At 43.5% G+C, this 21,076-nt stretch overlaps 1 protein-coding gene across 1 annotated transcript in view; it reads left to right on the forward strand.

Annotated features, from left to right (window-relative positions):
• ryr2a (ryanodine receptor 2a (cardiac)) overlaps positions 1-21,076 on the forward strand; it is an 801,439-nt gene that overhangs the window by 409,341 nt on the left and 371,022 nt on the right. Inside the window, exon 24 of the mRNA XM_063055593.1 lies at positions 8,016-8,175. Coding sequence (XP_062911663.1) covers positions 8,016-8,175 — 160 coding nt within the window. The remainder of the gene's footprint in view (positions 1-8,015; positions 8,176-21,076) is intronic.

The raw sequence follows: 21,076 nt of genomic DNA on the forward strand, positions 1-21,076 counted from the left end.
TAAGTTACCTCCTACAGTCTAACAGGAGGGGTCATCACTTCCTTGGCTATAGAGCCCAATGGTCGAGGGTAAGAGTGACCTTGTATAGCACTCTTTGGTGCAGTGCATTTGTCTTAGTGCACACTCCAACTATTTTTCATTTATGCAATGACAATTTACCCTATAATTCCCTAGAGTATAGAAGAATGAAGGGAGATATGATAGAGGTATACAAAGTTATGAGGGGTATACAGTAGATAGGGTAAATACAAGCAGACTTTTTCTACTGAGGAGTGGTGAGACCAGAACTAGAGGTCATCGGTTAAGATGAAAGGTGAAATTTTTAAGGGGAACATGAGGAGGAGCTTCTTCACTCAGAGGGTGGTGAGAGTGTGGAACGAGCTGCCGGAAGTGTGGACGTAGGTTCGATGTCAACACTTAAGAGAAATGTAGATAGGAGAAAAGGGGTTGTAATGCTGAAATTGACACCACCAGGTGCAGAGCAGCTTCACACAAACTAACAACAAACTGCTGAAATGTCAATCTTATAATGGAAATTTTCACTCTCCATGTAGCTTTGACAAACAATATTTGGGGGTGACCAATGCCTCTGATATTTTTACACCAAAATATAGTCATGGAGCAATTTCCAGGCTGGCATGTATTGACAAATCAATCTGCATCTTCCTTGTAGAATTTTTCCTCCAAACCTCTTTTCATGGTACTTACATCAAGGTCACTTGCTTCTGTATTTGTGTTATACCTCTTGTCTGTCTTGTGTAATTTGAGTTTTTTCTTCGTATTTTCCTCTTCCGTAGGTGTGAAGTGTGAGAGATGAAGGGAGGGATTCGGCACAACATTTTGGGGCTGTCAGTCCTGTTCCTCTGCTGTACTGTTCTGTGTTCTATCATTGGCATGCATAATGGCTGCTTGCAGTGGACATTGGGTTGAAGATGTGAATTGGAATTAGGGCAGATGGCACCAATGTTAAATGACATAGATGATGTAACGCCTTCATGACAACTTTCCATATTTGCTGCTGTCTCTACAATGGAGCATGAGGATACACTGTTACCATCTTTCAAAAGTATCTTCCATAAATTATGCGATAGTTCCTGTGGTTAGAAGGTAGTATAAGCACATTAATTATGGAGTCATCATTATTGTTATGTGCCATGTTGTATGATGTGGATGATCATGGTCTTCCATCTGTCCTGAATCTGAGAAATTCTAGTAAGCTTTTCAAAGCTTTTGCCTGTCCATCCCTTGATATAATTCATGAATGTCATACGCTGCCGACCACAACTTTTTCTTCCATCAATTTTCCCCATCTCTGTAAGACACTCGAGCAACTCTTTCCTCAGTACATGTCCCAGAAATTCCAGTTGCCCTTTCCTGATTGATGATATCAGCTCTCTTCGTATTCTGGCTTTTCGCAACACCTCCTCACTTGTTTCTCTGTCTTTCCATGATGTTTTCATCATTCTTCTCAAAATCTACTTTTCTGCAGCTTCTGGAGGAGGGAGATAGAAAAGGGGGAAATAGTGATCAGTTAACCCGACATCAGTAGAAGAACAAATGCTGGAATCCATGAATAAAGTGGTAGAAGGGGACTTAGAAAATGATAATAGGATTGGTCAACACAGTTTTATGGAAGGAAAGTCATGTTTGATAAACCGATTGGAAGCTGGGACAGGTGCAGGATGCTGAGAGGATGATAGCTCGTCGGCGGGTGCAGGGGCATTTGTGAAGTTGGCAGGTATAAATTAATATGAGAACAACGTAGAAAGTTTCAGGATTACTTTTGTGGCGTTAGCCAATAATAATCAGATTTTTATATTGAACCTGCACAAAATACAGTATTTATTCTATTCTTTTTTTTATTTTATTGACAGCACGGTAACAGGCCCCAGCAACCCAATGAGCCTCTGCTGCCCAATCACACCAATGTGACCAATTATCCTACTAGTCCAAGCATCTTTGGATTGTGGAAGGAAACCTGAACAGACTGGGGAAACCCACGCGGTCAGAGGGAGAATGTCCTTACAGACAGCGGCAAGAATTGAACTACTATGCTACTGTCCTCCCTAGGTTACTGAGTTGTAGATGTGGCTGTGAACCATGTTCCCTCATGGCAGTTGGTGCTTACAGCCCCGCAATAGCCCTGCAAAATCCATCCTACCGGACTCCCAAATGGTTGGCCGTATGTACGGGTTGTATGAAAGTTGGGTATTTGTAAGCTGGGGAGGACCCATGGAGTTTTCCATGCTATGCAACAGAAGCAATTAATGCTTGTTATGTTATAGTTAACACATCTGTCCAGATGAGTCAAAATAGAACCATTAAACATTAACTGTTGCGTTATGTACAATTCTGATTACTGTACTTTAGGATAGTCGTAAAGGTTCTGGAGAGGATGCAGATGACCATTTGACATTTGAGGTTCACTGGTGTACGGCTGAGGGGCCTGATGAGAAGTACCTCTGGACTTGCCTCTCAGAACATGTGCTGCACTGCTGACTCAGTGGTGAGCTGAATGGTGGGGCATGAGATCAGATTTATTGACCTCATTGGCTCCATCATTCCCCCTCTGTGAACAACAGTGGAAGAGGGGAGGTCGTAGGCCTCTGCCTTTGGAACAGGCGACTGGAGGTGAATCTGATCTGGCTCACTGAACATAACTTCTGATTTTGGCATCTGCTGCTTCACAAAATCATCCCGGAAATCCCAAGAAAAGGTTTCTGTGGAGCTCTTCGGAATAATATACTGAAATGAGTACTGCTGGGGGCATTTCTGTGAATGACTATGGGAAGGATTGATTAGCACAGTAGCAGGATCTGCATGATGCTTCGGGAGGTTTGTTCAGTCACTTTGTTCTTCAAGCTCTTGAAGAGTGCCAGGGGACACATAATAATGCAGCCACATCACCCTGTCTCACAAAGTCAAGCCTCACAGGTGCAGCTTAGATACTGCAGCATAATTTCCCCTGTCATTTCCAGTTGGAATAGGATCAGGGCTTATTCCCTGGTCCAATGGAGAGTTCAGGAACTCTTCCAATAGTGGATATACTCTAGTTGCAGTGGAATTTAATTGCATGTGATGCTGCAGGAAGCTCACACTCTCGCAGAAGTGTGAACAAGCCATCACCAAGAGACAGATATAAATACAGGGAATACTTTAGTCATGATGCTGCAGCTGTCATGAGCCTTGTTGTTTAATCTGCTCCCTTCCCAAAAGGAGAACTCAAAGAATATACTTCATCTTTCATTGGCTACATCAGTAAGTGTGCAAATGATGTTGGTACCTTACAGGCCAACCAGAAGCCCTGGCTGAATGCTGGGATGTGCTCACGATTAAAAGCCTGATTTGCTACCTTCGTGTCTGGTGACAGAACAGCTCTGAGAGAAGCCAGGAGAGACCTTATCTTATGCAGTAAGAGGGCAAAGGTCATCTATGCACAAAAAATTCAGGAGTACTTGTCTGATAACAATCCCTGGTGTATGTAGCTGGGCATCAAGGGCATTACTGACTGTGCAAGGAAAAACAGTAGCGACTGTACCAGTGACACCTCCCTCCCTGATGCTGTAAACATCTTTTATGCATGCTTCGAGGCATGCAGCACAGCGCCAACCATGAAGGCTACCCCTCGCCCGGGTGAGAAGCCACTGTCTGTAACAGCAGCTGATGTGTGACGGACTCTGCAGAGACACTGTAGCAGCCAGGCTAGACAACATCCCGGGCCAAGTACTCACCAGCTCACTGATGTCTTCACGGACATCTTCAACACTTCGCTCATCCAGGCTGCTGTCCCTGCATGCTTCAAATCAGCCACCATCATCCCTGTACCAAAGAACTGTGCACCTTCAGAATTAAACGACTACTGCCCAGTGGCAATGACAACAATCATGAGAAAATGCTTTGAATGGCTGGTAATGGCACACATCGAAAACTCAATTTCTGCCGCGTTGGACCCTCACCAATATGCTTACCAACAGAACTGTCATAGTATCTGTCATGCACCTGGTCTGGACACACCGAGAAAGCAAAGACACTTAGGTCAGAATGCTACTTCTGAATTTCAGTTCAGCATTCAACAATATTGTCCCACAGATCTTGGTGAACAAAATCTTACTCTTTAGTCTAAATACACCACTGCGCAACTGAGGTTGGTCTTCCCAACTAAAAGACCTCAGATAACTGGGATGCACAACTGCGCCTTCCTCGCCATTATCCTCAACATGGGTGTCCCCCAAGGCTGTGTGCTGAGCCCATTGCTCTACACTCTGTTCGTGCGTGACTGCACGGCCAAACACCAGAGTAATCACATTGCCAAGTCTGCTGATAACACGGCAGTGGTGGGGCTCGCCACCAACAACGATGAGATGGCATACAGAGAGGAGGTGGAGGAGCTCAGGTCCTGGTGCCAGGCAAATAACCTCTTCATCATTGTCAACAAGACAAAGGAGATGGTTATCGACTTCAGGAGAGCTCTCATCACTCACAACCCTCTTTACTTCGGTGGCACAGTAGTGGAAACTGCACTGCAGCAGACGGGAAGGCGCTTCAATAGGCAGTAGAAATTGCCCAGCACATTGCCAGCACCAGCCTCACCACCATCAAGGACTTCGAAACAGAAAGGTACCGGAGAAAGGCCAGTAACACCCCCCCCCCACCCCACCCCTGCTCATGGACTGTGCGTTCTATTACCATCAGGGAGGAGGCTACATAGCATCTATGCTTGGACCATGAGACAGAAAGTCAGTGTAACCCCCAGGCTCGGTGGGCTGCGTTAATCTAGGGGACGACAGTTGCCACCCCCGCCAAACTGATGAAATCTTGTTTGTATGGATGCTGCGTAATGTGTTTCCCTGTTACAATTCAGTACCACGAAAGATCAGATGGTACAGCATATGCAATTAAACAATTAAGCTTTATAATTCTTAAATTGGCTATAGGGTTAGTAAAGTAGACAAAAAAAGGTCCATTTTATTGGAACAGTCTATCGTGCACATTGGAGCTCACGGTTTTTTGTCTATTAATTCCCCATCGATTTCCTCTGAGCGTTGTTAACTCCTGGACCCTCACTTCAAATCCACTCCACCCTGCGGTCTACCAGATCGCTCCTCTCGTGTCTTCTCTCTTCATCTCTCACCGATAAGAGACCACAAATCCTTTCTCTCAGACCCACAAGAAAGAAACAACATGCCTCTCATTGGATGGCACACATTCCAAAGCCCCCGTTATCTCTAGTCATAACCCAAACACTGCTGCTGCAGAGAAACCATTACATTGGCAGTGAAACCTTACAGAGAAACCATTGCATTAGCAGTGAAATGACATTAACCAGGCTTGAATTCTTGCCTGGTAATCTGGTGGCTACAAATCTGAAAATGACATGGAAAATACACAGCAGATTGTCAAATGAAAAGACTGTAATGCTGCAGTTTTACAGAGTTTTTCACATAGTTTCTCCAGACTGAAAGAAAGTAAGTGAAATTAAGAATTTGAGTGCCGAGGCTCTCAGTTAACAGCCTTTTGGGTTAGGAAAAGTATAATACACTGGGGAACATCGTCCCTCCCCCACAGCCATAATTTCGGTCCTGATTCTATTGAACTCCTGATTTTGGTTCTGTTAGGTACTCATGGTGGTGGGTAGTGCAACAGTTTACAGTGTCAGCAATTGCTGTTCAGAGTTCGATTCCCGCCATTGTTTGTAAGGAGTTTATACTTTCTCCCCATGGCTGCATAGCCTTCCTCGGGCTGCTGTGGCATGTTTGACATTAGTAAATTGTGGGCATAGTATGGTGCTGCCAGAAGTGTGTCAATACTTGCAGGCTGCCCCCAGCTCAATCCTCGCTCATTTGAGTTGATGCAAAACATGGCATTTCATTGTATTTTCGATGTGCGTGTAACAAATAAAGCCAACCTTATGTTAAAACTAATTCATTTTTTGATAATTTGCGAGTCACAAACAACGTATTTCATGACCCAGAAAGACTCATGAAATGGTTTTCCCCATCGGCATTCATTCTGAATGTTCTACTAATATTAGCAAAAGAAAAGCTGGAGATGCTAGAAATCCAAACTAAAATGACAAAGTGCTGAAAATATTCAGCAGGTCAGGCAGCATTTATGAAGAAGGCTACGAACTGTGACCTTTTATATTAACAATCCAGCACTAAAATTGGAGAAGTGAACAAATAAGCATCAATTAAGTTGCAGGAGGAGGATGGGGTGAAGAGAATAAATGGAATGCCTGTGATAGGACAGAGACTGAGGTTAACAAGAAAACAGCTCCTAAGAGAGGAGGTGCAAAAGGGAAATCAAAAGAGTGTGAGCAAGCTCCACTACTCATAAAAAGTGAAGCAGTAGAAAGGGTCTCCAGCTTGAAATATTTGGGAGTGAACATCGCAGAGGAGCTCTGTGAGACCACAACACCTCCCAGATAGTAGGGAAGGCTCAGTAACACCTATATGCTATCTTAGGAGTTTAAAGTGAGCAAATCTGCCTCAAAAGCCACTAGGAAACCTTTATCGATGTGTAATTGAGAGCATACTGACCTACTGCATGACAACATGGTACACTAGCTGCAACCAAATCAAACAGTAGCTCTTAGTGAATCTTACTTCAGTGGTTGGTAAGTTGATGGAGAAGATCCTGAGAGGCAGGATTTATGAACATTTGGAGAGGCATAATATGATTAGGAATAGTCAGCATGCATTTGTCAAAGGCAGGTCATGCCTTACGAGCCTGATTGACATTTTTGAGGATTTGACTTGATGTAGTGCCAAACAAAATCAAACAGTACTTCTTAGTGGAATTCATTGCCACAGATGGCAGTGGAGGCCTAGTCAATGGATTAAGAAGGCTAATGGAATGTTGGCCTTTATTACAAAGGGAATTGAGTACAAGAGCAAGGAAATCCTTTTGCATTTGTACAGGGCCCTGGTGAGACCACACCTGGAGTATTGTGTACAGTTTTGGTCTCCAGGGCTAAGGAAGGACATCCTGGCTGTGGAGGAGGTGCAGCGTAGGTTCACTAGGTTAATTCCGGGGATGTCCGGACTGTCTTACGCAGAGAGGTTAGAGAGACTGGGCTTGTACACGCTGGAATTAAGGAGATTCAGGGGGGATCTGATTGAGATTATAAGATTATTAAGGGATTGGACAAGATAGAGGCAGGAAATTTGTTCCAGATGCTGGGAGAGTCCAGTACCAGGAGGCATGGTTTAAGAATAAGGGGTAGGTCATTTAGGAAAGAGTTGAGGAGGAACTACTTCTCCCAGAGAGTTGTGGAGGTGTGGAACACACTGCCTCAGAAGGCAGTGGAGGCCAATTCTCTGGATGCTTTCAAGAAGGAGCTAGATAGGTATCTTATGGATAGGGGAATCAAGGGTTATGGGGACAAGGCAGGAACCGGGTATTGATAGTAGATGATCAGCCATGATCTCAGAATGGCGGTGCAGGCTCAAAGGGCCGAAGGGTCTACTTCTGCACCTATTGTCTATTGTCTATTAAAGCAGATGTTGATATGTTTGTGATTAGTCACAGTGTCAAAGATTACAGGGAGAAGGCAGAAGAATGGGGTTGAGAAGGATAATAAATCAACCATGATGGAATGATGGAGAAGACATGATGGGCCAAATGGCCTAATTCTGCTCCTGTGTCTTATGGTCTTCCTTTGCAGTCCTGATGAAGGGTCTCAGTCCAAAACATCGCCAATTTGCTTCCCGCCATAGGCGCTGCCGGATCTACTAAGTTCACCCAGCATGCTGTGTGTCTTGCACAGGAAATGCTGGCAATCTGAAATTATTGGATTCAGTACTGGGTCCCGAAGATTCCAACAAACCCTAAACAAGGTGCAGTTCCTCAAGAGTTTTCTGGGAAATTCCTTGAGTTGTCATCTTAAGTAATACAATGCATTCGTGGCTGGAGAATCTGAAGAGCCACTGTCTCGGTTCTTAGTGCCTAAATAACATGGCACAATGTAAATAACTGAAAATGACTAATGATAACTACTATATTTTCTGACACAGCTACCAGCTGCCCAGTGGCTACAAGCCAGCTCCTATGGATTTGAGCCACATCAAATTAACCTCAACCCAGGAGGCCATGGTGGATAAGCTGGCAGAGAATGCGCACAATGTTTGGGCCAGGGACCGCATCAGGCAGGGTTGGACGTATGGAATTCAGCAGGTAAGCCATGTCCTGTCTGTGTTTGCTATGGATGTCACATTCTGAGTTGGTACCCTGAGGGGCTTGCTGCTGATTAGACAGAGTGGAAGCAATGGAAGTTTCAGCAGCTTGTGAAATTTTAATGAGCCCATTGCCAGATGAGTGCATGGCTGCAGCACTTTTATCCAATTTTCTGCTGCAGAAGTTGTGTATTTGTAGGGAAGTGCTTTTACCTTTAATACCGCACTATGCTGCAGACTTCCTCTGTGTAGAATGAGGATAGGCCGTACTGCACTGGTCAGTCTTCAGCACCTTACTGAGTAGTTTTAAAGGTTGAAGGCTCATTTATTATCAAAGCATGTATCCATATAAAGTTGTAGGTAAAACATTTAAAGTTGTAACAAGTGAGTTTTCCCTGGGATATCCAACCTCTGTCAGCCAGGCCTGAGGTGCTCGCACTGGGATCTTCCCTTAGAATGCCACTACCAACAGAGGTGGGATTTCAATTCATACATGAATTGTATACTTCATTGTTTTAATAGAAAGCCAGAGAAGTCTAGGAGGATTATTCTGTGAGTGAGTCAATGCTTTCATTCACCATGTCCTGATCTACTGAGCCTAAGGCCTGTGCAGCCTTAAGTGCAGTTTGGGACCTATATGGATCTCTCAGTGGTATCTCATAATTACTTTAGGTGTCCTCAACACCAACATGTATGGACCAAACAAGTTTCAAGCTGCATGTAAGTAGACTAAAGACTTTCTAATTTCAGCAGGTTTAATTAGCTCCTACCTAGAACAAAACCCAAAGCATTTGGATTCGTGTTGAAAGGACCAGATAAGGTGGATGTGGAGAGGATGTTTCCTATGGTGGGGGTATCCAGAACTAGGGGGCATGGCCTCAAAATTGAGGGATGATCTTTTAGAACGGAGGTAAGGAGGAATTTTTTTTTTAGCCAGAGAGCAGTGAATCTGCGGAATGCTTTGCCACAGACTGCGGTGGAGGCAAAGTCCCGTGGGTATATTTAAAGCAGAAGTTGATCGTTTCCTGATCGGTCAGGGCATCAAAGGATATGGCAAGAAGGCAGGTGTATGGGGTTGAGTGGGATCCGGGATCAGCCAGGTTGGAATGGCAGAGCAGAATTGATGGGCTGAATGGCCCAATTCTGCTCCTATGTCTTATGGTCTTAAGGTTTCTGTGTAGTCTCCACCTTCACCCTATACCACGCACACTGGCAAACTCCAAGTGAATTATTTTGTCTCAGATAACATGAAAGGTGTTTTACTGCAAATTCAACAAGTGATGGATTAGAAGATTTTGCATAGATTTGTTTTGAATTTCCTTCAGATTAGTAAAATTAATTTAATCTCATTAATAATCTTGAAAATAGTGAAAGAGCACAATATATTTTCATCCATTTGTCCTTGGCTGGGATATTGCTGGCATTACAAATATTTATTGAATACTGTTAATTTCCCACTGAGTTCCTTACAAGGTGATTTCAGATGGCACTGCATATGTGGATCTGGAATCATTTGGTTGCCTTACTGAGTAAGGATGGTATATTCCAGTCCCTGAAGAGCAGAACATACAGAGAAACTTCTTACTTTAATCAAATCAAATGAAAATCAATTATAAATTAACGATGTGTCTTTTAGGAGAGCAATGTTGGATGCTGTGGGCAAAATCTAGTCTTTTCTCCTCCAAAACATTGTGATGCCCAGAAAGAAAACAACAGAGGTATAAAATATTTTTTAAAATGAAAAAAATGGTTCGGGAGGGTTTAAACTAATTTACAAGGGGGATGGGATCCGGAGCGATAGAGCAGTGAAAGAAGTGCATGGAGTAAAGCCAGATCTAACATATAGAGAGGCTTTGAGGAAAGAGAAGCAGAATAAAGGGTGTAAAGGTAGTAAGGTAGAAGGGCTAAAGTGTGTGTACCTCAATGCAAGAAGCATCAGGAACAAAGGTGATGAACTGAGTGCTTGGATACATACATGGAATTATGATGTAGTGGCCATTACAGAGACTTGGCTGGCACCAGGGCAGGAATGGATTCTCAATATTCCTGGATTTCAGTGCTTTAAAAGGGATAGAGAGGGGGGAGAAAGGGGAGGAGGGGTGGCATTACTGGTCAGGGATACTATTACAGCCACAGAAAGGGTGGGTAATGTAGCAGGATCCTCTTTTGAGTCAGTATGGGTGGAAGTCAGGAACAGGAAGGGAGCTGTTACTCTATTGGGAGTATTCTATAGGCCCCCTGGTAGCAGCAGAGATACCGAGGAGCAAATTAGGAGGCAGATTTTGGAAACCTTAACTTCCCTAATATTGATTGGCACCTGATGAGTTCCAAGGGTTGGACTGGGCAGAGTTTGTTAAGTATGTCCAGGACGGATTCCTGTCATGGTATGTTGACAGGCCGACTAGGGGGAATGCCATACTAGGTCTAGTACTAGGTAATGAACCAGGTCAGGTCACAGATCTCTCAGTGGGTGAGCATCTGGGGGACAGCGACCACTGCTCCCTGGCCTTTAGCATTATCATGGAATAGTATAGAATCAGAGAGGACAGGAAAATTTTTAATTGGGGAAAGGCAAATTATGAGGCTATAAGGCTAGAACTTGCAGGTGTGAATTGGGATGATGTTTTTGCAGGGAAATGTACTATGGACATGTGGTTGATGTTTAGAGATCTCTTGCAGGATGTTATAGATAAATTTGTCCCGGTGAGGAAGATAAAGAATGGTAGGGTGAAGGAACCATGGGTGACAAATGAGGTGGAAGAAGGCATCATACATGAGGTTTAGGAAGCAAGGATCAGGTGGGTCTATTGAGGAATATAGGGTAGCAAGAAAGGAGCTTAAGAAGGAGCTGAGAAGAGCAAGAAGGGGGCATGAGAAGGCCTTGGCGAGTAGGGTGAAGGAAAACCCCAAGGCATTCTTCAATTATGTGAAGAACAAAAGGATGACAGGAGTGAAGGTAGGACCCATTAGAAATAAAGGTGGGAAGATGTGCCTGGAGGCTGTGGAAGTGAGCGAGGTCCTCAATGAATACTTCTCTTCGGTATTCACCAGTGAGAAACAGCTTGATGACCGTGAGGACAATACGAGTGAGGTTGATGTTCTGGAGCATGTTGCTATTAAGGCAGAGGAGGTATTGGAGTTATTAAAATACATTAGGACGGTTAAGTCCCCGGGGCCTGATGGAATATTCCCCAGGCTGCTCCACGAGGTGAGGGAAGAGATGGCTGAGCCTCTGGCTAGGATCTTTATGTCCTCGTTGTCTACGGGAATGGTACCAGAGGATTGGAGGGAGGCGAATGTTGTCCCCTTGTTCAAAAAAGGTAGTAGGGATAGTCCGGGTAATTATAAACCAGAGAGACTTACGCCTGTGGTGGGAAAGCTGTTGGAAAAGATGCTTAGAGATAGGATCTCTGGGCATTTTGAGAATCATGGTCTGATCAGGGACAGTCAGCATGGTTTTGTGAAGGGCAGATCGTGTCTAACAAGCCTGATAGAGTTCTTTGAGGAGGTGACCAGGCATATAGATGAGGGTAGTGCAGTGGATGTGATCTATATGGATTTTAGTAAGGCATTTGACAAGGTAGGCTTATTCAGAAAGTCAGAAGGCATGGGATCCAGGGAAGTTTGGCCAGGTGGATTCAGAATTGGCTTTCCTGCAGAAGGCAGAGGGTCGTGGTGGAGGGAGTACATTCGGATTGGAGGGTTGTGACTAGTGGTGTCCCACAAGGATCGGTTCTGAGTTCCCTATTTTTCGTGATTTTTATTAACGACCTGCATGTGGGGGGTAGAAGGGTGGGCTGTCAAGTTTGCAGACGACACAAAGGTTGGTGGTGTTGTAGATAGTGTAGAGGATTGTCGAAGATTGCAGAGAGACATTGATAGGTTGCAGAAGTGGGCTGAGAAGTGGCAGATGGAGTTCAACCCGGAGAAGTGTGAGGTGGTACACTTTGGAAGGACAAACTCCAAGGCAGAGTACAAAGTAAATGGCAGGATACTTGGTAGTGTGGAAGAGCAGAGGGATCTCGGGGTACATGTCCACAGATCAAGTTGCCTCACAGGTGGATAGGGTAGTTAAGAAAGCTTATGGGGTGTTAGCTTTCATAAGTCGAGGGATAGAGTTTAAGAGTTGCGATGTAATGATGCAGCTCTATAAAACTCTGGTTCGGCCACACTTGGAGTACTGTGTCCAGTTCTAGTCGCCACACTATAGGAAGGATGTGGAAGCATTGGAACGGGTACAAAGGAGATTTACCAGGATGCTGCCTGGTTTAGAGATTATGATCAGAGATCAGAGATTAAGGGAGCTAGGCTTTACTCTTTGGAGAGAAGGAGGATGAGAGGAGACATGATAGAAGTATACAAGATATTAAGAGGAATAGATAGAGTGAATAGCCAGCGCCTCTTCCCCAGGGCACCACTGCTCAGTACAAGAGGACATGGCTTTATGGTAAGGGGTGGGAAGTTCAAGGGGGATATTAGAGGAAGGTTTTTTACTCAGAGAGTGGTTGGTGCGTGGAATGCACTGCCTGAGTCAGTGGTGGAGGCAGATACACTCGTGAAATTTAAGCGACTACTAGACAGGTATATGGAGGAATTTAAGGTGGGGGCTTATATGGGAGGCAGGGTTTGAGGGTTGGCACAACAATGTGGGCCGAAGGGCCTGTACTGTGCTGTACTATTCGATGTTCTATGTAAAACCCATATGTGAACAAAGAATGACAAACAGCAATGTTCAAAAGAAGACAGACTGTGCAAATAAAAAATACTGAGAACGTGAGTTGAAAAAGTCCTTCAAAGTGAGTCTGTAGGTGACAGAATCAGTTCAGAATTGAGGTGTTTGAAGTTCTTCATGCAGTCTCAGGAGCCTGATGGTTGTAGGGTAATAACTATTCCTGAACCTGGTGGTGTAGAATCGAAGGCTTCTGTATTTCCTGCCTGATGGTAGTAGCAAAGAGTGAGCCTGGCCCGGATATTGAAGGTCTTTGATAATTTCTTTTGCCTTCTTATGGCTGCATCTTCAAAGAGATGACACTTCTAACCATCCCTTTCTGTATCAGTGTCAGCCTACATTATGGGCTGATATCTCCGAATGATGTCTTTAACCTTCTGATACAGAGGTCACAGTTTTGCAGATTCACCGCTGTCCGTTGGTGAATATCTAGCTGGGATCACCATTAAATAAGGATACTATAGCATGGTGAGAAGTTAAGTAAAAACCTTATGACTCTTGTTCCTTACAGACATTAACTCAAACTTGCTTACATCTGTATTAAACATAAGGGCATTTTGTTTAGTTGTATCATGTTGTACTAATTGCCAATATTACTGGGAAAGGGCATTCAAATAGTCGTGTATGTGGGTTTGAGGGTTAATTAAGTTTTTAAAGCGAGGTGATTAATGGAGACAGTGAAAAGATAGACTTGTGGGTTTGATATTAATAAAGGAAAGAAAGGTTATGAGGACTTAATGCCTTTTACTTGTTCCTGCAGATAATTATGTTCAAATGAATCATATTGTATTTAGAATTCTACTCAATTTGCTTAAAATGAAATTGTTTTACCAAGGTGGATATCAGTGATTTATAGGGTGTTGAAGTCAGAGTAGAAATGTGGACACACAGGAATTTATATGTGAGAAGTGCTTTGATTAATTATGTATATTAATACTTATTGCCAGCTTAAAATAAGATCCTTCAAATACAATAAAAATCTGTAGTGTTTCAAGAGTCAAATTAGTTACAGTATATTACAACATGGAAAAATTAGGACATCAAATTTACCTTCAAGATTGTAGTGTAAAGGACTTGAAGTATTCGAATGAGATGCCATTCATCTTCATGTGATTAATCTGCAGTAAAACTACACTCTATTTGATTAAAAAATGTTAAAAGTCATGTCCTGTTGCAATTCTGATAAAAATAGAATGGGGCTGACGAAATGTAACCAATACCGTGAAGAACTGCATTTGCGTGTTACGACTTTTTACTTACGTTGAACAAATATGTTATTATCAGCAACTGAGAATTGGAAGGAAAAGTCCATTTCATTCAGCATCTGTGTCAGTCTACTGCCAACTCCATCCATCCCAGCAACAGCACGTTTAGATTGAGTCCTGTGATGGGGAGCTTCAGAGATCTGACAAGAGGTGATTGATCTGAGATGTTGATTCTTCTCCTTCATCAATGATGCTCCTTGATCTACTGAGTATTGCTGATATTTTCCGTTCTAATTCGACTTCATGATTTTAGAAATAATTCTTTAGAGATATGGCACTGTTACAAGCCCTTCCGGCCCAATTACACCCATGCAACTATTAATCTACCTACCTGTAAGTCTTTCGAATGTGGGAGGAACCTGGAGCACTGGGAGGAAACCCATGTGACCGCGGGTAGAATTCCTTTTGGACAGTGGCGGAATTGAACCTGGATCTCTGTCGCTGTTGCAGCATTACACTAATCACAACACTCCCATGCAACCCAACTATTTCATAACATATGTCCGTGATAATAATAAACCTGATTCTGATTCTCTCGAACCTTGCCTAAAATATCACACATCTGGTAATCTCAAGCACTGCCTTGTCTCGAGCTTCCATGAAATGTATTGAGCTCCTTCATTAGATGGCAGAGCTAGAAACTTAGACTTAGACCGTAAGACATAGGAATGGAATTAGTCGACCTGGCCCGTCAAGTCTGCTTCGCCATTCAATCGTGGCTGATCCTTTTGTTTTTCTCCTCCTCAACCCCAGTTCTCGGCCTTCTCCCCGTAATCTTTGTTTGCCATTTCCGATCAAGGACCTATCAATCTCTGCCTTAAATACACCCAATGACCTGGCCTCCACAGCTGCAGGTGGCAACAAGTTCCACAAATTCATCAACTTTTGGCTAAAGAAGTTTCTCCACATCTCTGTTTTGAAAGGGTGCTCCTGTATCCTGAGGCTGTGCCCTCTTGTCGTAGACTCTTCCCCCACGGGAAACATCCTTTCCACATCTACTCTGTCTCGGCCTTTCAACATTTGAAAGATTTCAATGAGATCCCCCCCCCCCATCCTTCTGAATTCCAGTGAATACAGACCCAGAGCCATCAAACATTCTTCATATGATAATCCTCGTATGAAATCATCCTTGTGAACCTCCTCTGCACCATCTCCAATGCCAACACATCTTTTCTAAGATGAGGGGCCCAAAACTGTTCACAATACTCAAGGTGAGGCCTCTCCAGTGCCTTATAAAGCCTCAGCATCACATCCCTGCTCTTGTTTTCTAAACGTCTTGAAATCGTCTGCATATTTATTTCTATTACCAAAATGCATGACCATGCATTTTCCAACATTGTATTTTATTTGCCACTTTCTTGCCCATTCTCCTAATCTAAGTCCTTCTGCATCTTACCTGTTTCCTCAACACTACCTGCTCCTCCACCAACCTTCCATCATCTAAATCACTTTATACAGCATAAAAAGAAGTGGCCCCAACACCGACCCCTGCAGAACACCACTAGTCACTGGCAACCAACCAGAAAAGGATTCTTTTATTCCCACTTGCTGCCCCCTTTTAATCAGCCAATGCTCTAACCATGTTAGTAACTTTCCTGTAATCCCATGGGCTCTTAACTTGGTGAGCAGCCTCATGTGTGGCACCTTGTCAAAGGCCTTCTGAAGTCCAAATCTAGGACATACACTGCAAAGGTCAAAGGTTCAAAGGTCCAATTTAATGTCAGAGAAATGTTTACAATGTACATCCTGAAATGCTTTTTCTTCGCAAACGTCCGTGAAAACAGAGAAGTGCCCCAAAGAATGAACGACAGTTAAATGTAAGAACCCCAAAGTCCGCCCCCCCCCCAGCTTCCCTCCCTCCCGCATGTAAGTGGCAGCGAGCAACAATCCCCACTCCCGCCACTGGCAAAAAAAAGCAAGCATTGGATCCGCCACCAAGCATTCAAGCGTGAGCAAAGCAATAGCAAAGACACAGACTTGCAGTTACCTGAAAGATTTCGCGTTTCTCCCGGCATTCGACATACCGCAGGTTCTCTCTCTCCCAAATAAGGGAGAAAGAGGTGTCTCCATTTTCCCAGCGAGGGGAGAGACATAACAAACAACTCGCTCGTTTATGACGTTAAAAGTTCGTTACGTCGATTTTTTCAAGCTCTGTGCCTGAAGATTGTAAAGTTCTCAGGTCTTCGGGCCCACAGCAGTGGATTTTCCGGCTCCCCCGACGACACATGGGTCTCCTGCCGTGACACTGACCCTTGATCTGCCCATCTCCAGAGCCCCGAGATCTTAAGCTTGCGAATTCGAGCCGGATTCTCAGGCTGAACCCTTGGCATGCTGAACAATGGCCAATCCCGAAACCCTGAGAATGGGTCCCATTCCTGCAAAGAACTGAAGTCAGCGTGTAACTCCAGGTCAGCGTCTTCAAAACAACCCTGAAAGGGAAAAATAAAGATATTAAAGATGGAAATAGAGCTGCTTCTGAAGATGCAAACAAAGGAGTTGCCGTTTAGCGCGATCTTAACTTCACTCTGCATCCCCTTTATCTATCCTATTTGTCATCTCCTCAAAGAATTCCAACAGGTTCGTCAGGCAGGATTTTCCCTGAAGGAAACCATGCTGACTTTGTACTATCTTATCCTATGTCAACAAGTACTCCATCACCTCATCCTTAACAATTGACTCTAGCAGATTCCCATCCACTGAGGTCAGAATTTTGAAGTTCTCCCTTATCCTGAAATCCCAGAGGTCCTCACTGCAATTGTTTTGGCCTTATGACATAGTTGTCTGGATAGCCTCTAACCTGATGGCATGAATCTCGATTTCTACTTCGGGTTAAAAAAAAATCCCTCCCCCCTCCCCTCTTCTTCTATTCCCCACTCTGGCTTCTTTTCTCATTTCACCCGCCCATCACCTCACCCTGGATCCCCTCCTCTTACCCTTTCTCCTACAGTCCACCCTCCTATCAGTCCTTTATCTTTCCTACCCACCTGGCATCACCTATCACCTTCTAGCTATCCTCCTTCCCCTCCCCACCAGCTTTTTATTCTGGCGTCTTTCCCCTTCCTTTGCAGTCCTGAAGAAGGGTCTCAGTCCAAAACGTCGACTGTTCCCTTACATACATTCTCCCTGATCTGCTGAGTTCCTCCAGCATTTTGTGTGTGGTGCCCTGGATTTCCAGCATCTGCAGACTTCCTTGAGTTTATTGGGGTTGTGGTGTCCAGATCTTTTTTAGAATCAAGCAAGGCACTATAGGAATCAAAGAGAGAGAGCACTCTGCTGTTGGGTCTGCCTCCATGGTATTATTGACTGGTTTTAAGTCACAGTTTTGTTCCTTGGCCAACAGGAATCAGAATAGTCATAAGCGATTCTTTCTCTAACTGGCAATGTCTGGTAAGAGTTGCACTTTGGGAATGGCGCTAGGATATTAACTTCTTATAACTTACGTAAGTTCCTTGGCTGAAGACACCAAACATGATTGCTAAATTTGCTGATAACACATTAATAGGAGAATACATTGTTAAGAGGATATAAAGAAACTTACAAGTGATATAGATTACGTGAGTATAAGTCAGCATAATGTGGGAAAATTCAGAATTGGAGATTCTGGCAGGAAAAATAAAAAATAAGTTTATTGTCTCTGTCCTGGTGCATGATTTTTATAATTCAGAAAAAAGCTGGTAGTACAAATGCTACTTATACTACTAGCTTAACAATTCAGAAAGCTAATTGTTTATTGTTTAGGGAGCTAAGTAGCAAAGTACAGAAGTAATGCTTCACTTGTACAAGGCACTGGTCAGATCATATCTGGAGTCCTGTTCACAATATTGGTCTCCTTATTTAAGAAAGGATGCTAATATATTGGAAGCAGTTGTGAGAAAACTTTCTTGACTAATGTACTGCTATATCACTTAATACACAGGATATGTTCCCAAGAATAGGAGTGCTAATGGAATCCAAGCTAAAAGGTGTCATTATATCATTATATATAGACACGTTTTACCAACAGTACTGCTCTGCTGGGAAACTGACACCAATCCTGTAATCCTTGCTTCAGCATGCTGCTATTTCAGGAACCTGGTGTGATCTCCTGCCCTCCCTGTACCCGCGTTGCTCTTCAGGGAACCGGATGTGAATCCAGTGCAGAATCTGCCATTGCTCCAGATGGAGAAGTTGTCCGTGAGGGCTGGTGTTGGTTGGCAGGTGTAAGCGGTGTGGCACTCCCTACTAATGCTGCTGGGCTCAGGATAGCCAAGCCCGGGCAGCTCGGTGAGTGTGGCCGTGGCTGGAAACTAGCAGCAGCTGCTTCATGTGTTCAGACACCGCCTGGATCCTATGATCTCTCTCACCACTTCCTGTGGAGGTGATAAAAGCTGTGGTCTTTCCCTTATTATGTTGGGTGCATGGCTTTTCCCTTCTCAAGTTTTACTGTCTGATCATAAGCTAATTGGTGGCCAGCTTCCATCTTATCCATTTGGACATGATGAGAGAACCTGTACAACCTAGGCATCCTATTAACACAACAGGTGTTGTTAGTCCTTAGAAATGGCTTACACACAATGTATGCATTTTCTTACCCAATCCCTATTATAGACAGTAGGAGTTCCTCGAGGTTGTTATGGCCGGGGTGGTAGTGAGGATAAGCTCCCACTACCTATTAAATGGTCCCAATGGTGTGCATCTAAAATAGCATCTGACAACTAAGTCCAGCTCCTGGCCTTCATGTGTGGTTAGCTACTAAGCCCTGTGGAACTGTTTGCACTGACAGGAGAAGGGGGAAAAAGGCACATTACTGGTGCCTTAAAACCGGTAGCTTTGGGCAAATGAGCCTCGTCAGCCATGGTTGGCAGCTCATCTAAGTGAGGACAACTCTGATCTCAAAACCTCCACTGCCTTGTGGCTATGCCCACTCATGGAGAAGGCTTCAGGAGTAAACCCTGAGGTAAAATCTGGAGCTGGAGTTGCTAAGGCAGTCCTACATTGAGTTCAATGCTGGCTGGCAACTCCTGCAATGTCACTGGTGCTAAATTGTGTTGGCTTCTGCCATTCCTTTGGATTCACCAGGTGCATGGAGAGAAGGAGACTGCTACATGGGCAACAGCTTGCTCTCCATATTGTACTGCCCTGGCTTGCATACTGGCTTGTGTATTATGTAGACAGTTGGGACACATATTCCATGGTTGACCCGGACCAACGGAGGATCCAATAGTAGAAAGCTCACCTCCTAATTCTCCAAAGCCTAGTCCGCCATCTATAAGGCTCAAGTAGGAAGTGTGATGGAATACTTTCCACCTGCCTGGATGAAACTCAAGAAACTCAACATCAGGTTCTCAAAGGTTACAGAGCAGTTTGGATCAGCTGGCTAGATAGGCCCAGGATTAGCAAATGGCTTTAGGTAATATGAAATGTTGCATTTTGGGATGTTAAACCAGGATAGGACCTTTGGAGTCATGGATATATTTAAAGCGGAGGTTGATCGGTTCTTGATTAGTAAGGGCATCAAAGATTACAGGGAGAAGGCAGGGGAATGGGGTTGAGAGGGCTCATAGATCAGCCATGATCGAATGATAGAGCAGACTCAATGGGCTGAATGGCCTAATTCTGTTCTGATGTTTTATGGTCTTTCGGTTATATACTAGCTTGGATTGAGAATTATCTAATAGAGGACAGTCAAACAAAATGGCACATTTTTTGGTTCACTAGATGTAACTAGTAGAATGCCTTGGAATAATACCTTAAGCCAAAGAATTGGATGAAAGGAGTAAGATTCTTGTCACAAAATTTACTGATGAATTGAAGGAAGAGATGTGGGATCACCTTGTGGGGGAGACATAAAAGGCAATGATTTGGATTCATTAACACTGATGTTCATGCACAAATTGTAAATTTTAAATATACTGTAGATTAAATAAGATTAGTTCATGATGGGGAGCATTTCTGGATGAAAATACTGGTAATGAGGGAACAAGATATTTCCAGGACCAATCTATTGTAGCATGACAAACTAATAATTAATATCACAGATCACCTGCTGTATATTTTCTCCTATGCAGACATAACTTGGAAATTTAAGACGCAATCTACAACCTTTATTTGAAAGTGTGAAACTCTAGAAGCAAGGTCCACTGAAATTACCAATAGACTATCTATTAAAGGGTCTCTATTCTGACATTAATGTCTTGCCCAAAACGTTTTCCACCTCAGTTATCAATGCTGAGGATATTTGAAAGCTCATTACAGGTTGCTCCATCATTAATAACATGTGTAACTGGTCTCAGAATTATGTCTCCATAGGAAGGCAAAGAAGGCATTTTTAGATTATGTTTGGATGGAAGGTCTTCAGCCTGAAATGTGACCTCTATTTCTTCCTCCATATTTGCTGACTGACCTGCTCAGTGTTCCTGTTTTTGTTCCAGTATCTGCAACAGTTTGGTTTCTGCATTTTCATATTCACTTCTTATTGACCACTCACGTCTACACAAAGTATGCAACATTTTGTTCTGTAAGCTGAAGTGCCCACAGCATGAAATGACATTTGTTATAGGAGATATTTTTTAATTATGTCAGAGCATGTTGGACGAAATGTTATGATTTGAAAAGTATTTGTGATGCAAGCTGTTGCTATTAAAGTTCAACTGACCACCACCCATTTCCCAGTACTAAACAGTGTTTACAGGGATTATAGCAAACGGTTGCTGAGAGCTCCAGCCTCCCCATCCCATACCAAAAATCATCTTTACAAAGTATCCAACTTGAGGTCATGGACTGGTTTGCACATATTTTCCTGGGATATTAATGGCATGTTTGCAAGTGTGAAAACACTTCCAAAGCTTGGTGATTTTAAATTCCTGTGTGAGTTCTCATCACGACAAATATAACCTTAGAAATGTGGCTGTAGACGAATCATCATTATC

This window comes from Mobula hypostoma, chromosome 8 (assembly GCF_963921235.1).
Source record: "Mobula hypostoma chromosome 8, sMobHyp1.1, whole genome shotgun sequence".
Taxonomy (NCBI): Eukaryota; Metazoa; Chordata; class Chondrichthyes; order Myliobatiformes; family Myliobatidae; genus Mobula; species Mobula hypostoma.